Below are 20525 nucleotides of genomic sequence, written 5' to 3' on the forward strand. Positions count from 1 at the left end.
GAGTTCTACAAACTCCTTGTACATCTCTATGGAATATGCAGGCATGTGAAAATCTATGAGGTACTCAAGCAATATAACGACTTCCATGCAGATGTTTTGGAATGGTGATAGAGGACTTTTATTATCTTTGTAGCTTGCCTCCCACCTTTTCCTTGCCCAGCTCTCCTCCTGAACTATTGCTTTGTTCTTGCCCAGTCTCTGCCACACCAGATCTAGCTAAGGAAGACAACTCCAAGCAGAAGGTGAGAGAAGTGGCCTGCCATACAATACTAGGCCTGTAAAAACTGCACAAGTTTCTTCCTGCACTGGGGCTACAAAATCATAAAAACCCTTTTGTTGACTGAGTGTTGGCAACCGCAAACCTGATCTATTGATTATTGATTCTCACCCGGCTTCCTATTGAACTTTCTGCTTCTTTTAGATATTTTTAACTGTCTTCTGGGCAGCCCTGAGGTTCTTCAGAAGCTTACTGGAGTTTCTCAATAAGCAGATCAGTAATGTATTTCTTTTATTTAAGAAAAAATATTAATAAAGAAAGGTGCAAGGTGGCTTACAACAAATTCAACAAACCAATAATTATAAAATCAACAGAACACAAAAGACTGAGTGGAAACAAGCAAAAGAAAACGGCAGTTCCCAACAGCACAAAAGCAAAATAACAGCCTCAGCTGATCAGGTTTCACCTGTTGTCTGAAGGTTGTTCCTCAGTGTATAAGGAAAGGACAGAAGATTTGAAAACTGTTATCCTAGAATATGACAGTTCTGAATATCAGCAGCCAGTAATGACCACTGATAGATCTCTAAGCTATACAGCTAAACTTAGAGTGCTTACTGTGTAGCTATACTGACACATGCCTGATCAAAAACTGGTGAACTTAAGTGAGTTCCTGATAGCATATTGTGACCTGCTACCACAACACCTTGTAAGGTACCCTTACCTTTTTCATATCAAATAGAAGGGATCAGTAATGACATAAGCCCGTACTCTTAACATTTTGCTGATGTGCACATGCAACACCCACCCGCATGCTGTGAATTGCTCATTCTTCCATCCCTGACTGATGATTTCTAGGATTACACACCCTCCCCATTTGAGTATGCAGTTAAATGACCCTGTCTGGAAAACATCAAGTCGTAGAATCCCACGCAGATGGTTCAGTCCTCTGGATGACTCATCTCTAGCTGGGCTCTGAAATAGGACAGGGGACTCACACGGAAGGGAGGGGGAGAGGAAGGAGAAGCCTGCGGAGGCAGAGGCTCCCCTAGAGACCCCCTTCAATGGTTGAGTTAATCTAGCAAAACTGATCATCTGCCCCAATTCAAAGGCAGGTCACACAGTTATGGTTTCCTGGTGTTTACAGTCTCTGCTCTCTGATGCTTCCCCCCACTGGGAACATGCTTGCTGAAGTTTTATCAGACCTTACTCACTGCCAAAGTAATAATACCTCAGATGCTTGCTTTTAAAAGTGAAATTAAACTGATATTCTCGTGACAGTATATAAGCAGAGGTTTTCATATGTATTTATTTATTTATTGAATTTATATACCGCCCTATACCCAGAGGTCTCAGGGCGGTTATGTTGACACATAATAAAGTGAACAGAAATTCACATTTCTCCACTTCTCTGCATCCTTCAAACTTAAGAGTTCACCCAATATGCCTTATTTTACTGTTTCCTTTGCTGCCCTGCCACAATTCAGATTATTGTGAAGTGTGTTGCACAGCCACAGACTACATTATGAGACAACTATGGAATTTCCTTTCTGCATGCAACAGATAAAGCCCAGCATGGGAGAAAGACACCATATTTTCTCTACTTTACTCTTTACCCAGTAAAGACTCTACTCCACAGGTCTGTTATAGTACGGGTCATAACAAACAGGACCCCAAATTCTAAGAGGGCCCCTTTGCAGAAGAAGAGAAATTTTTAAAACCCTTAGAATTTAATGCAACTGCTTCTGAAATAAGAAGCAGAAGAAAATGCTGTTTTTTGCTCTGAAGAACAAGAAATAGCAAGACTGGTAGTAGGAACTATAGTCTGACAAATTTCATTCCTAATACATTCTAGCATACAAAAGAATGTACAATAATTTATGAAAATACTGATTCCAATCATTATAAAATGCTTAATTATATTCAATGACATACGTCATAGTTTGGAAAAATAATAATAAATTAACTTTTCTTTGGGTTAGGATCCAAAGAGCTATATAATTAGTTTCATGCACCCAATGGTGTGTCACTTTGATAAGTTGATCAACTGTGGTTTCTCATGCAGCACATTTTGAAATGATGGGGAGTTTTAATGTGGGCCTTCTTTTCAAAGCAAAATGTAAATTTACTAGGTGTGGACATGCCCTTGGGTGTGCCCCAAATAACTTTGATCTTTAGTCTTGACTTGATACTTTCACCGCTTTTTGAGTTATGTTTTAGCCTTGCCAACAGTATCATCAGTATGTTCTGGACTATCATGTACTGCAGGAATGCTGTCCTGCAAATCCCATGGGTAGTTCTGGAAGGAGGTGGTGATGTGATCCACTAGGAAGAAAATCCAGGAACTGTGAGTAAAAAGAAGAAATCCATAGTTTGGCAACTGCCACAAGCAAACAGGAAACTGTATCAGGCTTAGCTGAAATCCACCACACTTTTCTCTTTGCACTGGGCAAAGGGAGATAGGAACCACTCCTAAATTTCAGCATGGCAAGACATTGCCCCATCAAACTTAAGGGGGTATTAGTGTCACACTGTTTGGATTAATGATAATACAGATGTCTTTCTGTGGACATTCTTCTGCTCTTGCCTCAAATCTGGGAAGGACCAGAGTTCAGATGTAGACCCAATACTTTGCATGAAGAAGGTGCTAGTTAGTCCCCAGCATCTCCAGTTAAAAGACTCCTGGGTGGCAGGACTGGTTGGATAGCTATAACCAGTCAGACTACAAAATACTGAGCTCAATGATCTGAATCAATGTAAGGCAGTTTCCTCTGCTCTTCTGGAAACCTGATTAGCAGTGAGAAGTGAAAATGGGCACTTACAGAACAACTGTATGCATATCTCCTCAAGTCCGACTTGCTAGTTTCCCATAGGCATCTGGTTGGCTTTGCAAACAGGATGCTGGGTTAATCTGATCCAGAAAACTCTTATGTTCTTAGGTAAATACATCCAACTGAATTCATATATAAAGGATTGCAGTTATAATATCTTATTCCCATGTAACGTTTTTGAAAGTTCAATAATTATTACATATATATAGAAAAGTAAATAACCATGGAGAATGAAAATACGGATATTATAAACACTGAAAAGAAAATGTACAGTTGAATATTATATTGAAAATTATTGTGGGGCATAATATACCAAGAGATGCTATATGTACCCTTCTATATACATTATAAACAGAAATAAAAACCACAGATACCCAACTGGTGACCAGCTTACTAAGCACAAGGTTAGGAATTCTCAAGAAATGGACAAAGTCCCCTCCTACTACAAGAAACTGGCTGGAAAAAATTGGAAATTCCATGGATGAAAAATGATGGGGGGAAGGGGGAGAGAGCTCTAATCAATATTCAACATGACAAATTGATAGAAAGATGGGCATTGTTTACTAGAATGATAAAGTTAATGGTAACATATCTATCACAAGGGCTTATTATCCACATTTACCTTTTCTTTATGCTTTCCAGGCATTGTGTGCACTTTAAAGCTCCATGGTGTATATCCCCCCCTTTTTGCTTTCTCTGTGAACAACCACTCTTTAAAGCTCATTCGGAGCAAATGTCAATCCACGGGAAACCCAAATAGCTGTTTGCTCTCATTAAGCTTTAAAGAGCAGATTTTCGCAGGGAAAACTCCAGGGCAACAAAAAGGTGTTTGGATATGGAACTTTAAAGTACGAACCTGTGCCTGGAAAGATGAGGGCACTATCCCTGAGTAGATAATTTGTAGACCTCTCTTTGCCAATGGGGGACAAGGAGTAACTATAAACGCTTTTTTAAAAAGTGTTCAACTTATTTGTGTGTGTGTGTGTGTTTTCTTTTTGTGAAGTTTTTGGGGGAAATACTGTAAACTAAAAAAAGAAAAAATAATATTGTTCTAGAAAGTCTTCTTCCTTTTCCCTTTTCCCTTCTTTGGGTTTGTGTTTTTATTGAGATTAGTTTCTTTTATCTTTGATAAAAAGATACTGGATATTTAATATTAACTTTTGCATATTTTCCTTCAAACTTTAATAAAATCTGTTGGGGGAAAATAATGCTGAATAATTTGCAAAACAGGATTATAAAAGGATTATAAAATATTCCAGGTATCTTATTCTTTCCTCCATTCTCTTTTCAAAGCTATCCTTAAGGCCCTGGAAACTGATAGCAAATACTGCAGCAAATACATTCCTTCCAAAATGCTTAGGGTCTCATATCTCAGCAGGGGTAGGCAACCTAAGGCCCGTGGGCCAGATGCGGCCCAATCGCCTTCTCAATCTGTGGATGGTCCGGGAATCAGCATGTTTTTACATGAGTAGAATGTGCCCTTTTATTTAAAATGGGTTATTTGTGGGGCATAGGAATTCGTCATCCCCCCCCATATAGGTCTGAGGGAGAGTGGACCGGCCCACGGGTGAAAAAGGTTGCTGACCCCTGTACTACAGACTAATCTGCAAGAAAATTATATAAGATTAGCTCCCCCTCCCGAATATATTTTCTCATCCAGGATATTTTTCTTTGTGGAAAACATATATGTTGATGCATCATTCAATGAACAGCAGGCGATTCTTATCTTTAGCATGCAGCAGCACTCTTCTTACCCTTAAAAGGATGCAATGCAAAGTGTGGTGATTGAAATCAGTGAGCATGTCCCCAAGTATCTGGGTATCAAAGAATAGCTGATTTCAGCTTGGCTCAGGGACAACCTTCACCACGTTGTGGCTCTTTTTTTGTTTGTCTAATATTGGCAACACTAGTTGGGAATGATGGGATTGTGTTGACTTTTGGCTGGTTTCTTTTTATTAGAAAAAACTCCTGTGCAGTTGACTGAGCTACTAGAAAGGCAAGAGTGTCCTCAATGTACTGTCAAGGGGAAGTAAGAAACAGAGACCTGAAAAGCAGAAATATTTTTCACACTGCAAAGTATTTGCAGTGGAGGCTGGTCCATTGGGGAGAATGGGGTCCTGCTCACCAACCCCATTCTGTCCCAAATCAGCATCCACACGCCTGCCAATCCTGTTGGTGGCAACATTCTCTGAAGTCTCATCAGGGACAAGGGTGTGGAACAAAACTAGGACTAGGTGACTCTGCCTGTCATGGGCTCTGGCCCAGCAGTCCCACTGGGTGCCAGCCCCCATGGGCTACTTACACCCTAAACATCCAAACTAATGAAACAAATGTTCTGGCTTTCCATGAGGGAAATACCTGGGGGAAATCTAGCTCAGCAGGTTTCTTTCATTCACTGACAAGGACCAAGTCACAAAACGGTGTCCCAAGAGGACAGTCTGAGGGTGGAAATACAGTTTGGAGGAGAAAAAGGAAGTTGACAGTTCTAGTTGTCAACACATTTGCCTTAGATTGGGGAAAGCTACTTATAAAACTAATGTAACTTACATTTTAAATGTTTCTCAGCAGATTGGAAAATAGGAAATGTATAGCTATCTTAGAGTGGGTTGTTGTGGGTGATAGGACAACTGCAACTAGTTTTGTCTCTGAGATGTTTGGAAATTTGAGATTAACTTTATGCCTGCAGCTAATTGCCCAGACACTTTGATCCATCTAAAGTGAATTGGCTTTAATGAATGTAAATGACAAGAGATCAATCAGTCACTTGAGAGCTGTTGCTCCTCTCTGCTGGGTATCGCCACACTTCATTCAAGTCATATTCCACTATGGTCAGACTGTTAACCTATTAATACCACAGTGCAGTGGCTTGACGCTGGGATGTAAAAGGGCAGACAGGGGTGGAATTTCTGCTGCCATGGGATCTGATTTTGTATTCCTTGTCCTTGTTGGTTCAAAGGATTTTGCTCAGTTCCATGGAATCAGTTGGCTTGGAACTCTACAAGGTCTCTTAATTTTGTTGCCAACAAACAGAAATAAGGTCTACCAATATCACCAGACAAATAAAACTATCAATTTTCAAACGTTATAAAATTAAAATATTGTAGAGGTCTCAACTTACAACAATTGCATTTCAAAAGGGTTGTGCATAATGTGTATAATGGCTCCTGCTGAAACTGAGAAGGTTTATACAAGCTCAGCTGGCAGAGCATGAGGCGCTAATCAGTCTTCTGTATCAAGTGTTAGAAACTGGAATAGAAGAACCAGGAGCCAAACGTCTAGCTGCCATTTGGGGGAGGGGCAACACTTTTTATTTATTATTTTGATAAGCATGAACTCATACGCAATTCATATGTGACACTGTTAATATCACATTTTTAATAGAAATTGTTAATACATGTTTAATTGGGTGTTTACAATGAAAATATTGATGCCATACTTTGGTTTTCAAAACTGCTCTTTATTACTAAACTCCTTAACATATTGTCTATCCTTAACATATACTTCAAGGCTTCAAAGCACACACATTTCAGTAATCCTTGAGGGTCAACCGGGTGCAAAAAATGGCACCCAGGCTTTTTGAGGTGCTCGCAAATGGAGAATCTGTAGGCACAAAATGCAGCTGGCACCCTGCTATTTTCAGCCCCTGTTCTCATCTGAAACATCCCTTTTTAGCTGTTGTTGGAGTGGGTGGGATCAGATGATTCCTGGGGTCCTTTCCATCTCTACAATTCTAAGTTCCATGTTTCTCTACTGCTTCCTGCTATTGCTTCCCTCTTTATTTTAGAAGTCTTTATGCTACTTACTTTTTAAATGTATCAGTTCTTTTGCTCTTGCTTATCTTTCTTTTTTTAAATTTCTGTATATTCTCATTCTTTTTTTTAATAAATTTTTATTGGTTTTTTAGTGTATATTCTCATTCTTGATCTGTGAGTTCCTTGGTTGTCAATTGCTAATTAAACGTATTTTTTCCACCCGTTTTTCATCTTTGCAGCCCCTTTGTTGCTTCTTATTAATGGAATTCATTCCTTGTGGGAATTCAGCTAATTGATTCTATTTCCTGGTTTTAAAAAAGGACCAAGAATCATCTGTTTAAACTAGCCTATGACCAAGTTGCTATGGTTTTAATTTTGGCATTCTTCTTTTGTTCCTCCAGTTTTTAATTATTTTAGTCTTGTTACGATGTTGCATTGTAAACTCAGGCGATGCTTCTTTCTTTAGGACAACACGCCCAGTTCTTCCATACTGGGTGCTGAGCAGAGAAGGAGCCCGCGAAACACTTTCCCAGCTACAGGAAAGAGGCATAATTTCCTTAACACATACAGTCCTCTTTTATTTTTTATTTTAAATGGGCTTGTGCAACAGCACCAAATCCTCTTTAATGGTGCAATATTATCAAGAGTCCCCTGGAAGTGTCCTGGAAGGGGTGGTTGGATGAAGAGGAGGAACAGGAGGAGCACAAAAGCTTGCGTCTGATAATACCAGAGAGGATCCTAGTGGGCTGGGACAGGGTCCATTGGGCCCCCAAGAAGTCTCAGAGCTGGCAGAGGAGGCTGCGGGTCCCAAGGGTGCAGGAGCGGATCCTGGGGAGCGATCAAGAGGAATGTCAGGGAAAAGTCTGTGTTCTGTGCTTTCAGAAGACCCCCGTCAGGCCAGTCCCATGCCAGCCCATCTTGTTTCAGCTGTGGTGAGTTAGGCTGCAAAAGAAGGCTGCAGTGATGAATGCAGCACACAGCATTCCATGAAATGCTCATCCAGACACTCTTGTGCTCAGATAACATTGAAAAGATCATTGACTTGAGGGGCAGAGATTACACCCTGGGAGACCTTTCTGTATGTCTGAGGAAGACATACCTTCCATCAGCCCCAAGGCTTCATCCCTGTTGGAGCTGATGGACTGGTCTGATGGGGTATATGAACCTCCTTTGACATGTAAACTTAATACAGCAGAAGTAAAGATGAAGAAATTCATTCCCAAGCCTTTGCAAATTCCATAGTCAACATGTTCAGTCTATAGAATGTTGTGTGAAACATGTCACAGAGGCAGCTGGCAGGGTTTATACCCATGAGAAATGCGAGGGCTACAGAGGCCAAGAAGCAAGTCATCAGCTGAGGTCCAAGAATGAATCAAAGCCACACTTGATGAAACTTATTGCTTAAATTTCTTATTAATTGATGTCTTACTTTCTGATGTTGTTTTAGGATTACAAGGTAACGTTATATGCTTAGTGGGACGTGTTTTATGCAGGGAAACTAACAATTTTGTTAGCATTAGCTGACATTTTCGGAATGTAAAATTAAAATAATTTGGTTTTGCGAGGACAGTTAATGTGCTTTTTAATCAATTGTAGATTTAACTAGTTAAATGTTGTTCAATCACATAAATAATAACAGATTTGAATTCCTCACACCTAAAAACGTATCTTAAGACCCCTCACCAAAGAAATTCGCAAAAATTAAGTTCTATCTCCTAAAATGACACGCCCTACTGCCCCACTCTTTAAAAGCAAGGAGCGGGGGGGGGGGGCACGTTGGATCAACCTCTTCATAACTCTCACCATGCAATCCACCTGTTGTGTCTCTTAACCCTTGTCTTCAGTACTGCACTGATTTGAGCATTACATATTTTGGCAGAAACTGACCCCAAGTTTGAGTTCTTCATCTAGTGATGAAGATGTGTGAATTTGCCAGTATGCAATTGAATCCCTCCTGCACAATAGCAGCAGTCCAATGAATGTCTGGAAGCACTGTCTAACCCAGCCTGTTCTGCACTGAGCTTTTTCTCTCCTTATTGGCATTAAGTGTTTGGATTTGTAAGCACAATAATAACAAATCTTCATTTGCTACGGAGGAAGGCTGTAAGGGTGAGCATCAGGCTAAGGCACTCAGGATATGCCTATCATCTACCCATACCTGCTTGCAGCTCATCCAACAAAAATTATTAGGCTCTCACTAGTCTCTCCCCTTCACAAATTATAGTCTGCATACATGTATACATGCATGAAGGCAAGTGCTACTTATGTGACTAAACTAAGCCCTTAATGGCTTCAGCCCTGTATACTTGAAGGAGAGTCTCTGCCTCCATCATTCAGCCTTGACACTGAGGTCCAGTTCTGACAGTCTTCCCTCACTGCAAGAAGTTGTATTTTTGTAGCTGCAATTTTACTATATTATGGGGAAATCTTCATAAAAAAATCTTATAAAACTGACTTATCAGAATACAACCCTAGTTACTTAAACAATATTTTATAATTTAATATGTGTTATTTTCACATTAGTTGTTTTAAATGGTTGATTAATTAGTAAATGGGATGGAACAGACTTAGGAACAGACATACATGAAACTGGAATGTACTAGATACAGATCCATCCCTACTCCCAGACCATGTATTGGATATTTTAAAATCTCCGTTTTGCATGCCATGCAATCAGCAAATTCTGCTGTGTCCACTAATCACTGCTTTCTGTTTAATAGCATTTATAGCACAGTAAAACTAATAATCATAACCTGCATTTCTATAGCACCTTTCATCCTGCAAGATACCAAGGTGATTTATATCACCCAGGCATATCACAACAATAAAGCTAATTAGTATTGCTAGAATACTTGATTTGTTGAGTCTTGTGCAAATATCAATCAATCATTCCCTGTGGCTTCCCGTGACCAATGAGGATTGCTGTGTAAGGGCAAACACAAAACTACACTATTCCATTCTAGATTAATTCACAAGACCTCACTATTCCAATCCACAATAAATTATCACGTATCCGCAAAATTAACCATGAATTAAAATCATGACTGCATACATATAAAAGGAGGAGGGTGAAAGAATATAAGAAAGGCACTCTTCTTTCATTCTTTAATCGCTTGAATCATGTTGATAAAACAGTGCTTAAAGAATGTTAAGGGATAAATAACATTCATTAGGGATCTTGCAAATACAGCCGCCTCTTCAGTGGAATAGGGCAGCTAATTAGCACCCACAGCAATTGCTGAGGGGTTTGATAATAAGGAGTGCAGCATCTTTGTTCTGTGCATGTGTGGTAGATGATGTTATGACTGTGTTGCAATGTGTCCCTCAGCCTTGCATGAGAAGCTATATGGAAAGTCAAAGGTGAATTCACAGGGCCATTTTTTGTGCAGCAAAGCCAACATAAACATGCTGGGGAATTAAGAGAAGCCTCTGAGGTGCTGATCTGGATCCCGCCACCTTCAGAGATTACGTACATGGGTGATGGCAGCAGATGCGGCTTTTGTGCTGTGGCATCCCATCTGATGGATGCCACCATCCTTGTAGTATTTTTCTTTAATTCTTTTTGGTGTGAAGGGAAAACTTGTTTCATTTGCCCAACCCTTATAAGTGTTTAGTAAGGTTTAATGAGGGGATGCGGGTGGCACTGTGGTCTAAACCACTGAGCCTAGGGCTTGCTGATCAGAAGGTCAGCGGTTTGAATCCCTGTGACAGGGTGAGCTCCCGTTGCTCAGTCCCTGCTCCTGCCAACCTAGCAGTTCAAAAGCACGTCAATCTGCAAGTAGATAAATAGGTACCGCTCCAGCGGGAAGGTAAACGGCATTTCCGTGTGCCGCTCTGGTTTCGCCAGAAGCGGCTCAGTCATGGGGCCACATGACCCGGAAAAACTGTCTGTGGACAAACATTGGCTCCCTCGGCCAGTAAAGTGAGATGAGCGCCGCAACGCCAGAGTTGTTTGCGACTGGACTTAACTGTCAGGGGTCCTTTACCTTTTAAGGTTTAATGCTGCCATTTTATCCTACCTTATTCCCCAGTCATGCCTGGTTTTGTGATGTTTATGATTCATTTTAAAACTTAATTTTAAAAGATTTTTCATACTGTTGCAGCTAAGTGTTCAGGCATTAAAAAACTGCTCAGTATGCTAAAATTTACTAAAGACTGGAAATGTTGACATTGCTCCATTAAAAAAGGTTGTGTAAATTGTCCCTAATTCTGTTTCCAAAATCAGTTTGCCATCAATTTGTTTTCCAGAAAAGAGCAGTTGTCTCTTTAGGCACATTGTTCAGCTTTCTTAGTGCCGGGTCTCATAGCTGCACTGCTGGGCTACTGGACATCCAAATAGCCAGAGCTTTGATAGCTTCTTTGTCTTTTCAGGGTCAGCCTGGAATTGCCTTGATTGCTTTTGCACTTATAGTAACTGCACCTCCTTGCTGCAGACCCCCATTTTCCTCTAGATTGTCTTAAATAGAGGAAAACACCATAAAAATATATTGAAAAATAAATATTGCAAGCTACACTTTTTCTGATGCACCTTGTTGCCCGGCCTCATAGATGGACATGCTGTAGGTCATTTACTAAATCAAAGAAGCCTAAATTAATTCTCAACTGGCTGTTCATCACGTTTTACAGTCTGGGGGCACTATGCCATCCTAAGTGTGTACTAAATAATCCAAAGAAGCTGCAGCTGCAGCACATGAAAGTCACTTTACATCTTTCAGTAAAATATCTGTAAACAGCGCACAAAAAGAACATCTTAAATGAGTGTTCTGAAGATGTAGGATTGAACAGACATCATTCCTCCTAACAGTGAACTTGGGTGTTGAGTTCCTTTCAGCCTGAAAGCAAAATACATAGGTCTACCCAAAAATAAGGTAATGGCTTCTACTTAAAATCATAGAATCAGAGTTGGAAAGTCCCAAGGGTCATCTAGTCCAACCCTCTGCAATGAAGGAATCTCAGCTAAAGCATCCATGACAGATGGCCCTCCAACATCTGTTTAAAAACCTCCAAGAGTCCACCACCGCTCGTGGGAGTCTGTTCCACTGCCAAACAGGTCTTACTGTCAGAAAGTTTTTCCAAATGTTTAGTCAGAATCTCCTTTTTTTACAACTTGAAGCCATGGGTTCGAGTCCTACCCTCCAGAGTTGGAGAAAACAAGCTTGTTCCCTCTTCCATGTGAGCGTCCTTAAGATATCCTATTTCCTCTCAGTCTCTTTTCCAGGCTAAACATACGCAGCTCCTTCAAGTGCTCCTCATAAGGCTTAGTTTCGGCCAGTGTGGTGTAGTGGTTAAGAGCGGTAGACTCGTAATCTGGGGAACCGGGTTCGCTTCCCTGCTCCTCCACCTGCAGCTGCTGGGTGAGCTTGGGCCAGTCACACTTCTCTGAAGTCTCTCAGCCCCACTCACCTCACAGAGTGCTTGTTGTGGGGGAGGAAGGGAAAGGAGATTGTTAGCCGCTTTGAGACTCCTTAAAGGGAGTGAAAGGCGGGATATCAAATCCAAACTCTTCTTCTTCTTAGTTTCCAGACCCTTGGTCATCTTGGTTGCCCTCCTCTGCACACCTTCCAGCTTGTTAACATCCTTCTTAAACCAGGTTTTTAAAACACCTTTAGGTGCAGGTTTAATATTAAGTGATTTAAAGGGAATGGTTTATACCTGAGAACACAGATCTCAAGTGATAACACCAATTCCCACAAATCTTCTTAAATGGATGACACCAGGTTCTAGAGGGAGAAAAATGTCTCTCTATTCAATACTATGCATCATTTTATACATCTCTATCATATTCCCAACTTCACTGACCTTTAAAAAACCCCTAAACAACTCCAAACAAAACGTTTCCTCATAGTGTGTGAATCTGGCTGGGTGTATTGAGAAAGGTGCTTTTGCTCACTTTCCCTGGCGTTATTACCTTAGGGCTGCTTCCCATATTACACTTTGAAGTCATGGGAGTGTTTTACACCGTGTGTGAGAGGGTTTATATAAATGAGCACACTAAGGTAGAAATAGGTACTGCCAAGCTGCTCTCCCTTCTTGGCATCTTCATACATTTTTTAGAAAAACACCCTCTAACTTGCCCTTCATCCATACATCTCAGGGTGACATACAATATTATAAATCCTTTACCACTTGTGAGATATTTTCCAGTCATTTATCACTATAACAAGATACACAATGCCATATCTTTCTCCTTCAGTCTCTCAGAGCCATTTCACACATTATACAAAGATAAACTGAGATTTGCCATCACGGGTAAACCCAACCAAGAGGTGCAGAAACTTACAGCTCTCTGCTAAGTGTACCTGCCTGGTGCACATGTATGCAAGTTATTTTTACACGTAACATTTTCAGAACCACCCCAAGAAATGTATGAACTGGCCCTCAACTCACAGTCCCAGAATGCCACCCTCTGGGTCCTCCCTCCCTCCTTCAGCAAAACAAGGACAATAATTTAATAATTGAGGACTTCCCCTCACATTTGGGTTTGAGAGGTTTTTCTGTTGTCCCACTGCTTTCCCCGGGAAAACCCGCTGTTTACTGCTGAATCAGAACAAATGGCATCCACAGAAACCTGGATTGACGTTTGTTCCAGTTCAGCAGGAAACAGCAGGTGGGACAAGAGAAAAACTTCTCAAACCCCTGCCTAGAAATCACAGGACAAACAGAAGTGCAGCTGATCCGTAAGCTTCATTTACATAGGAGTACAACTCTTGAGCTGACTGTATTTCTGCAGCGGTGGAGGATACAATTTTAGATGATATAATTTCTAAGCTTTGCTCGGCATGAATCATCATGACCCATTGGCCTCACAATTCCCCTCCTGTGTGGTAAAATCCTAAAGGGGAGGATTCGGGGCAGGTGGGAATTCAGCCAATATACCTTCCCTTTGAATCCTTGTAGTGAAGTGCTTGTAAGCCAAGAGTGGAGATCCTGTAAAGCACGTTTGAGCGCTAGCTCCTATTAGGACCCCATGCAATGGGTGTAGTGCCCTGAGCTGAGATAATTATTGTTATTGCATTACATGTGTCTATGGGAAGATAAGTGGCTGGCAATTAGGAGGACCCTGGGGGAGGAAGCAGGGAGGAAAATACATGGACTACTCCAGGACTCATGTACATTCCCTGTAGGTGAGATAAAGAGGAAACTGGTAGGAGAAACTGAGATGGTTCAGAGTGAGCCTGAAGTGTGAGGTAGGGAGAAAACCATGCTATTCTGCTCTGGCACCCTGCCTCAAGGGCCATGAAGATGGACCATAATATTTTAGTTAGTGATATTTTAGTGTATTTTTGGTTTTTATGGAAGCCGCCCAGAGTGGCTGGGGAAACCCAGCCAGATGGGTGGGGTACAAATAAATAATAATAATAATAATAATAATAATAATAATAATAATAATATGGCATGGGAAACTCTACAGAGGGAGACTTGGTCTCAAGTCTTTCAACTCTTAAAAGCTCGTTGGGAACCATATTATTCTTTTGAACTGTAGATGGCTTCCTTCTTACCTTTTTTTAAAGGCTATAAATCTTCCTGATGACTGTGGCCCCAATCACGCAGCACTTCAGGAATACCGTATTTTTCGTCCCATAGGACGCTCCGCCCCATAGGACGCACCTAGTTTTTTTGGGAGGAAATAAAGGAAATTTTTCCCCCTTTATTTCCCCCCCAAAAGCAGGTCGGGGAAACCGAACCAGGTCGAGGAACAGCGGGATGGCGGCGCTGCGCCTCCCTGCTGTCCCCCGAGCTTGTGGGGCTGGCCGATGTCTGCCCGGCGCATGGGGCTGGCCGATGTCTGCCCGGCGCGAGGGGCGCCCCGCCCGCCGGGCGGCAAGCTGCTATCCACAGCGTGGGAAGCCCTGCGGGACCTCCTGCAGGGCTGCCTAGGCTGCGGATGTGTTCCCGAAGCGCTGGGCGCTCTGATTTCAGGGCGCTGCCTAGGCTGCGGATGTGTTCCCAAAGCGCCGGGCACTCTGCGACTCCCCACATACGAGGGGGTTACGTTCCAGGCCCCAACGCCATAAGCAAAATAAAGAGGGGAGCACCCTCTAAAAAGCCTCTAAACGCCTGTTTTTACCTTTGCCTCCAACGCTCCGGGAAGCAGGCTGCTATCTGCAGCCTAGACAGCCCTGCGGGACCTCCCGCAGGGCTGCCTAGGCTGCGGATGTCTTCCTGAAGCCTGGAGAGCAAGAGGGGTCGGTGCGCACCGACCCCTCTCGCTCTGCAAGCTTCAGCGAAAGCCTGCATTCGCCCCATAGGACACACCCAGATTTCCCCTTCATTTTTGGAGGGGAAAAAGTGCGTCCTATAGGGCAAAAAATATGGTAATTTGAATGCAGAAACCACATGGGCTAGCTTGGCCAAACTGCAGAGTTCCTTCATACCCATAGTTTCTGGGTTCCTCTAGACTTTGTTATCCTTTCTTCTAGACCACACGTTGAGAATATAGAGAGATGCTAACATTATGCTGCTGATGCACCCCCCCTACTCAGGTCTACGTGGACAAATTCAAACCTGGAAATGGCAGGAGAGAGCTGGAAAGTCCTTGTGGCTCACAAGGAGACCCTGCCCAGAGCCTGAAGAGGATGTCAGTGAGCCAAAAGTTCATAAACAAACATGGGCTCCAAAATGGTGTGTGGGAGCTCTCACTGCTGCTGTGCTATCCTGTTCAACAGATGTTGGGCGGGAAGCGGTATTGCAGTGGGTCTGAATGCACTGTTCCTTGTTATTTCTGGCAATTTGGAGGCAAAGGTAAAAACAGGCGTTTAGAGGCTTTTTAGAGGGTGCTCCCCTCTTTATTTTGCTTATGGCGTTGGGGCCTGGAACGTAACCCCCTCGTATGTGGGGAGTCGCCTGTATTAACAGGGGCACATCAAAAGGACCTACCTCACAAGATGTCCCCCACTCATTTGGATCATGACACTGTTGCAGACCAAAGAATCCCAAGCCGTACTTTGCTAGAAGTTTGACTCATGTTTAATCCCTGAATAGGTTCAGGACTTGGTGTCAGGCTTTGGAATCAGAGACTCAAATATCATGTATGAATCATGTATGAATCCTTAGTGTAGAGTGCCCTTCCCTGCCACAGTTACCAAGGTCAGCCTCCAGACATCTAGAATTCAGGAGAATGTATTCTAGGTAGGCTCTCTTCACTGATGTCTCTTGAGTATTCAACCAGAGCTCTGTGAGTTTTGGATTCTGACATTTTAGTGGGCCCCTTGGAAGTTGCTTCCTGACTGGGAGATATTATTTCTTTGATTGTTTTTGGGAGTTTGCAAAGTGAGAAACCAGAACTGCCATCAGGATGTTATAACCAAACAGGAAACGTCTGTAATTTGAGCAACATGAACCCATTCCCATCCGTTTCATTCTTCATTTTTTATTGATGGGAACTTTTGCATAAAAGTAAACCTTTGCTTTGCTGAAAATTATGTGAAATTAAAGTTCCCAACCTCTCCCTGGCTTCCTTTGCTTTCTCTGAGCTCAATTTCAGGCTAACCACTTTGTTCTTCCAAGCTACTCCCACCATATCCTCCATCCTTTGCAGCCTGGCTTTAACTTCTGCCCACAGACAGTGTAATGATCTCTAGAGGCATCAGAAAGAAAGATCATTCCAGGAGTTGCTTAACCCTTGCTGTGATGACTCAGCTGTAGAATTTGGTCTGATCATGAGGCAAAAATAATGGAACCAAACCAGGCTGCAGTAGTAAGAGAAGCACACTTGCAATCATCGGGCTGAGGCCAATCTACAGCCTGCCAATGGGACTTTGCTTGCTGTGAACTCACAGAGACTTGAGACTTTTACTGTAGCAGAGAGATTAATCCTAAACACTATTATTATTGCCGCATGGTTATAATCCTGGCAGGAGTTGAGCAGCAGCTCTTGCCAAGGCAGCAGAGACAATGCCCTGCACTTCGTTCTCCTCCTTAAAAGCCAACCGGAACAATGGTTCCCATGGGGCTCAGGGCTTTCTCAGCAGACAGAGAATTTGGCACAAACCCCCAAAGAACTCTCTTCCTGTGGTCCTGGAGGGAGCTCAGAAGAGAAGGAGCTGAAATTTCTCACCTAGGGAGTACATGAATTGTGAGATGCAATGCTTAATTTTTTAAAAACTCAGAATAACTTATTTTTTACTGAACCCAGCCAGATTGCAAGAGCTGATTTGGAATCCCAAATTCCATGTTAACATGTGAGATTCCCCTCTCTCCATTTCAGTAAGAAACATGCAAAGAAATGTGCAAAGGAAGATGCTTAAAAACTACATAAAACCTAACAAAATATTTATTCATTTCTTGAAACACTTTCCCCTGCCTTTCAACTTAGTCCAAGGTGGCTAAGAACAACTAAAAGACCAAAACAATACAATATAGCAATACAAAATAAAAACACAAAAATCAACAAAAATTGCAGGAAGCAGAGCTAAAATAAAAAGCACCTGTCTTAATTCCAAATATTCTAATCAAAAGCAGCAAAACTGTAATAAAAAGTTGTGTTCAGAAAAGGTATAGCATCAGTATATCAGAAATGGGTGTGTGTGTAAAAAAAAATCTTCTTGTCTCTAGAAAGGGAACAGGCAGGTAGCTTGGTGGGTCCCCCTGGAAAGAGGGCTCCAAAAAGTAAGAGCCTTGCAGTGAAAGGGATTCAGATACACTGCTGAGCTTCTGAGATACTGTTAAATACTGTCTCAGCGACTCATTGTGTAGTTTTAACAAAGTCCTTTTTCTGCAGTCAAATGTTCTGGGCCAACTGCCTCCTACTTTCTTTATTATATGTGTACAATGCAATAGAGTACAAATACTAGCATGATCTGTCTCTGTCGCATCCCAGCCTGGTCCAATATCTTGTACTGGGATTAAAGAATGTCCAGTGAGACAGCTAGGAAAGGCACTTCCATTTCAAGATCTGAAGAGCCGCTCCCAAGCTGAAACAAACAGTCCAGCAGTGAACACAGACCTGAGTGGACACTCTGCCCTGGCCATGTCTAGCCCACACGCTCAAGATCCCCCAGAGATCAGTGGTAAGCCTGAAACAGAAGAGAGGCCTTCAGCGATGCTTCAGGAGCTGCTGTGGTTTTTCTGGAGAGAAGAATCGGCTACATGGAATTACTGCATTCTCGGCCTTTCAGTGCTGGTTCTGGTTGTAGGCATAGTCCTCTTGTGGAAAAATATTGCAGCAAACAGAGCCCAGAAGATTGCCCTCATGCACCAAGAAGGGTATGTAGCGGGCGAGCCTGATGAGACGGAAATGAAGCAAGCTTTTGTGCCTTTGAAGGAAGATGACAACTCTGGCTCCCCCACAGAGAACTTCCTTCCAAAAGTAGAAAATGCAGGGCAGGTGATGATCCATTGGAAGGATGGGAACGTTACAACCATGTTTGCAGATGCGCCGGAAGAGGATGCATAGGGTTACACAAGATTGCCATTAGTTTTTTGGAAATTGGGTTTCTAAGCCAAGCAAAATTCATCAACTGGACCCAAAGTAGCTGCAAAGGGGGGAGGTATTAATGTTACATGTGGTGCAAGGTACCAAATTGACCATTTCTATTCATGCAGTGGGTGTAATTATAATTTAAAAGTGCTCCTTTAGATTTTCTTTACAGGGGGTTTGAGATGAAAAGAGAAAGTAACTCAAAAGTTCCATGGTCTGGTGTACATCCAGGAGTGGAGGGCAGGTATTATTCTGTACACCTGTATCAGAAAAAGGACTTAGTTTTGTTGTTGTTGTTTTAATTAAGAAAATATGGAAAGCATTTATTGATCAATAAATGCTTTCCATATTTTCTTAATTAAAAAAACAACAACAAAACTAAGTCCTTTTTCTGATCTCTGCCTTGCTTTCCCAAATGTAAAATAGGAGTGAAACATGTGACAAAAGTTTACAAATGTTATGGTAACTTTACAATGTTCATACAAAAAGTGTAATAAAGGAGTAAGTACAATATAATTCAGAAATAAGGGAAGATAATGATAATTAAATAAAACTATAAAAATTTTCAAAAAGATGAATAGGGAACTTCTCTTTACTATGTCGCCTTACTTTAGAATGAGCAGGAAAATTATTTTTTTTAATGTCTCACATCACTGACCTTTGGAACTAGTTGTCCAAACAGTAACAGGCCTAAGTTTAAAATGGGGAAAAGTGAGAAAAGTGAGAAAGCCAAATGAAAGATAAAAATATCAACCAGCCTCCCAGCCAGGCAGCAACCCCCGTCTGAGCTTTGGGGGTGCCATGGCCAATTCTACCTCCAGGCCCGATATGGGGTCCCCCTTTCACTATGTTGATCCTGCCCAATGCTATTTCTGCCCTTGAATATATACAATGTTATTTTGCCTAAGAAAGAAAAGCCATAAATTTCACTGAAGGAAAGGCGAAAAAACCCTGTCAGTCAGGCTGACAGAAAAAGTCATTTCCAGCCCTGTCAACCAGCAACCTGAGCACTCTAGGGGGAAGCCTGATAAAGGGTTCTTTCCTCTTCCGCTCCCACGAGGGCCCATGGGAGAGGTTTTCTCTTATTTGTCCTCATGGGATCAAAATGTGGGGTGGAACTCTGCTCCGTTTACTGTTTGTTGGGCCAGGCACTGCATTCCTGTGTGGATTAGCTCCAGAACAAGACTTATCACAAACAGGCAAATTGCAGTAATGAGATCAGTGCAGTCTCCACATCCAGGTATCAGAAGCACTTTCTAGATGCAAGTTTTGCGGAAGACTCTCGTGATCTCGGGGGGGGGGGGTTCAGCTAGCCTGAAGCAGCCCTCTGACCCATTGAGTTATGACAGGGAGAAGAAGGGAGTAAGTCTACTCTCCCATGAAGGGTGGTTTTTTATGTTTTGCCATGATGTGAGCTGCCACTTCACGGGCTCTCTTTTTGTTCTAAAATATTGATACAGGGAGAAAAAACTCTAACTAAAATGTTGCATGACTGTAATACAACAGTTAGGGAGACGAACAAGATTCCATCAGTCTGAAATGCAAGGTTTGTAATGAACAGAGCTCAGAATGAAGAAATCCACAATATATCTGCACATGTGTGTGTGTGCGCGCACACAGCCTCCATAATTAACTTAATAGGTTTCTTACAGTATGCCCATGTGAGTGATGTTCAACATATTCAAGTGTTGACAAGACAGTGCTGAATTCAACGCCCATATAATGGGCAAAATCAGGTGCTGAGCTCAGACACACCTTCATTGTCTGAAACTTGTAGTAAAACTACAGGAGTTGCATTGTGAAATATTCTGGAAGTAGATAGGGTTTGGAGCTCGTTCTGAAGATAAATAAGCTCTTCTATTGAAGGGTTGCACCTTATGAGCTAAAAACCTTCTGTGTTCAGCTGGTTATCAGGAAAGAGTTTGGCCAACACCTGCTATTAATACTATATTATAGAATGAAGTTTTACTATTATTATTTTGGTCAACTTTTCTGAGATTCTTAGAAATGTGGTAGTTATGAATATAGAACACTGAGCAATATTCCATGTTTGAAACACTTCTAAAAAGTAAATCTGCACCACCCAGATTATTCTGAGACATAGACTACAAGTAAAAATGAGAACTGTGAGCTACATTACAAGTACCAGGGATGGAAAGTAAAGGGTTTCTTTTTTAAAAGAAACCACATGACTCAAGTGAGGAGCTATATTATTGTTTTCTGGTAAAGCTTCTAGTAACTGCAGTTTTACAGTAATCTGAAATTGTTTTGCCCAGTGTATATTTACAAGCATGTGAAACAAACACACA

General features: G+C 41.8%; 2 protein-coding genes across 4 annotated transcripts in view; one reads left to right on the forward strand and one right to left on the reverse strand.

Moving 5' to 3' along the window:
• PEBP4 (phosphatidylethanolamine binding protein 4) overlaps positions 1 to 20525 on the reverse strand; it is a 272710-nt gene that overhangs the window by 58686 nt on the left and 193499 nt on the right. The gene's annotated exons all lie outside the window — the stretch shown is intronic.
• LOC308574524 (organic solute transporter subunit beta-like) lies at positions 17596 to 18476 on the forward strand (the record flags this gene model as incomplete). The annotated part of the gene is made up of 1 exon (XM_081172417.1): positions 17596 to 18476. A coding segment is annotated over one exon (597 nt), but the record flags the coding sequence as incomplete, so codon positions are not given.

The sequence above is a fragment of the Podarcis bocagei genome (assembly GCF_964188305.1).
Source record: "Podarcis bocagei genome assembly, chromosome: 15".
Classification (NCBI taxonomy): Eukaryota; Metazoa; Chordata; class Lepidosauria; order Squamata; family Lacertidae; genus Podarcis; species Podarcis bocagei.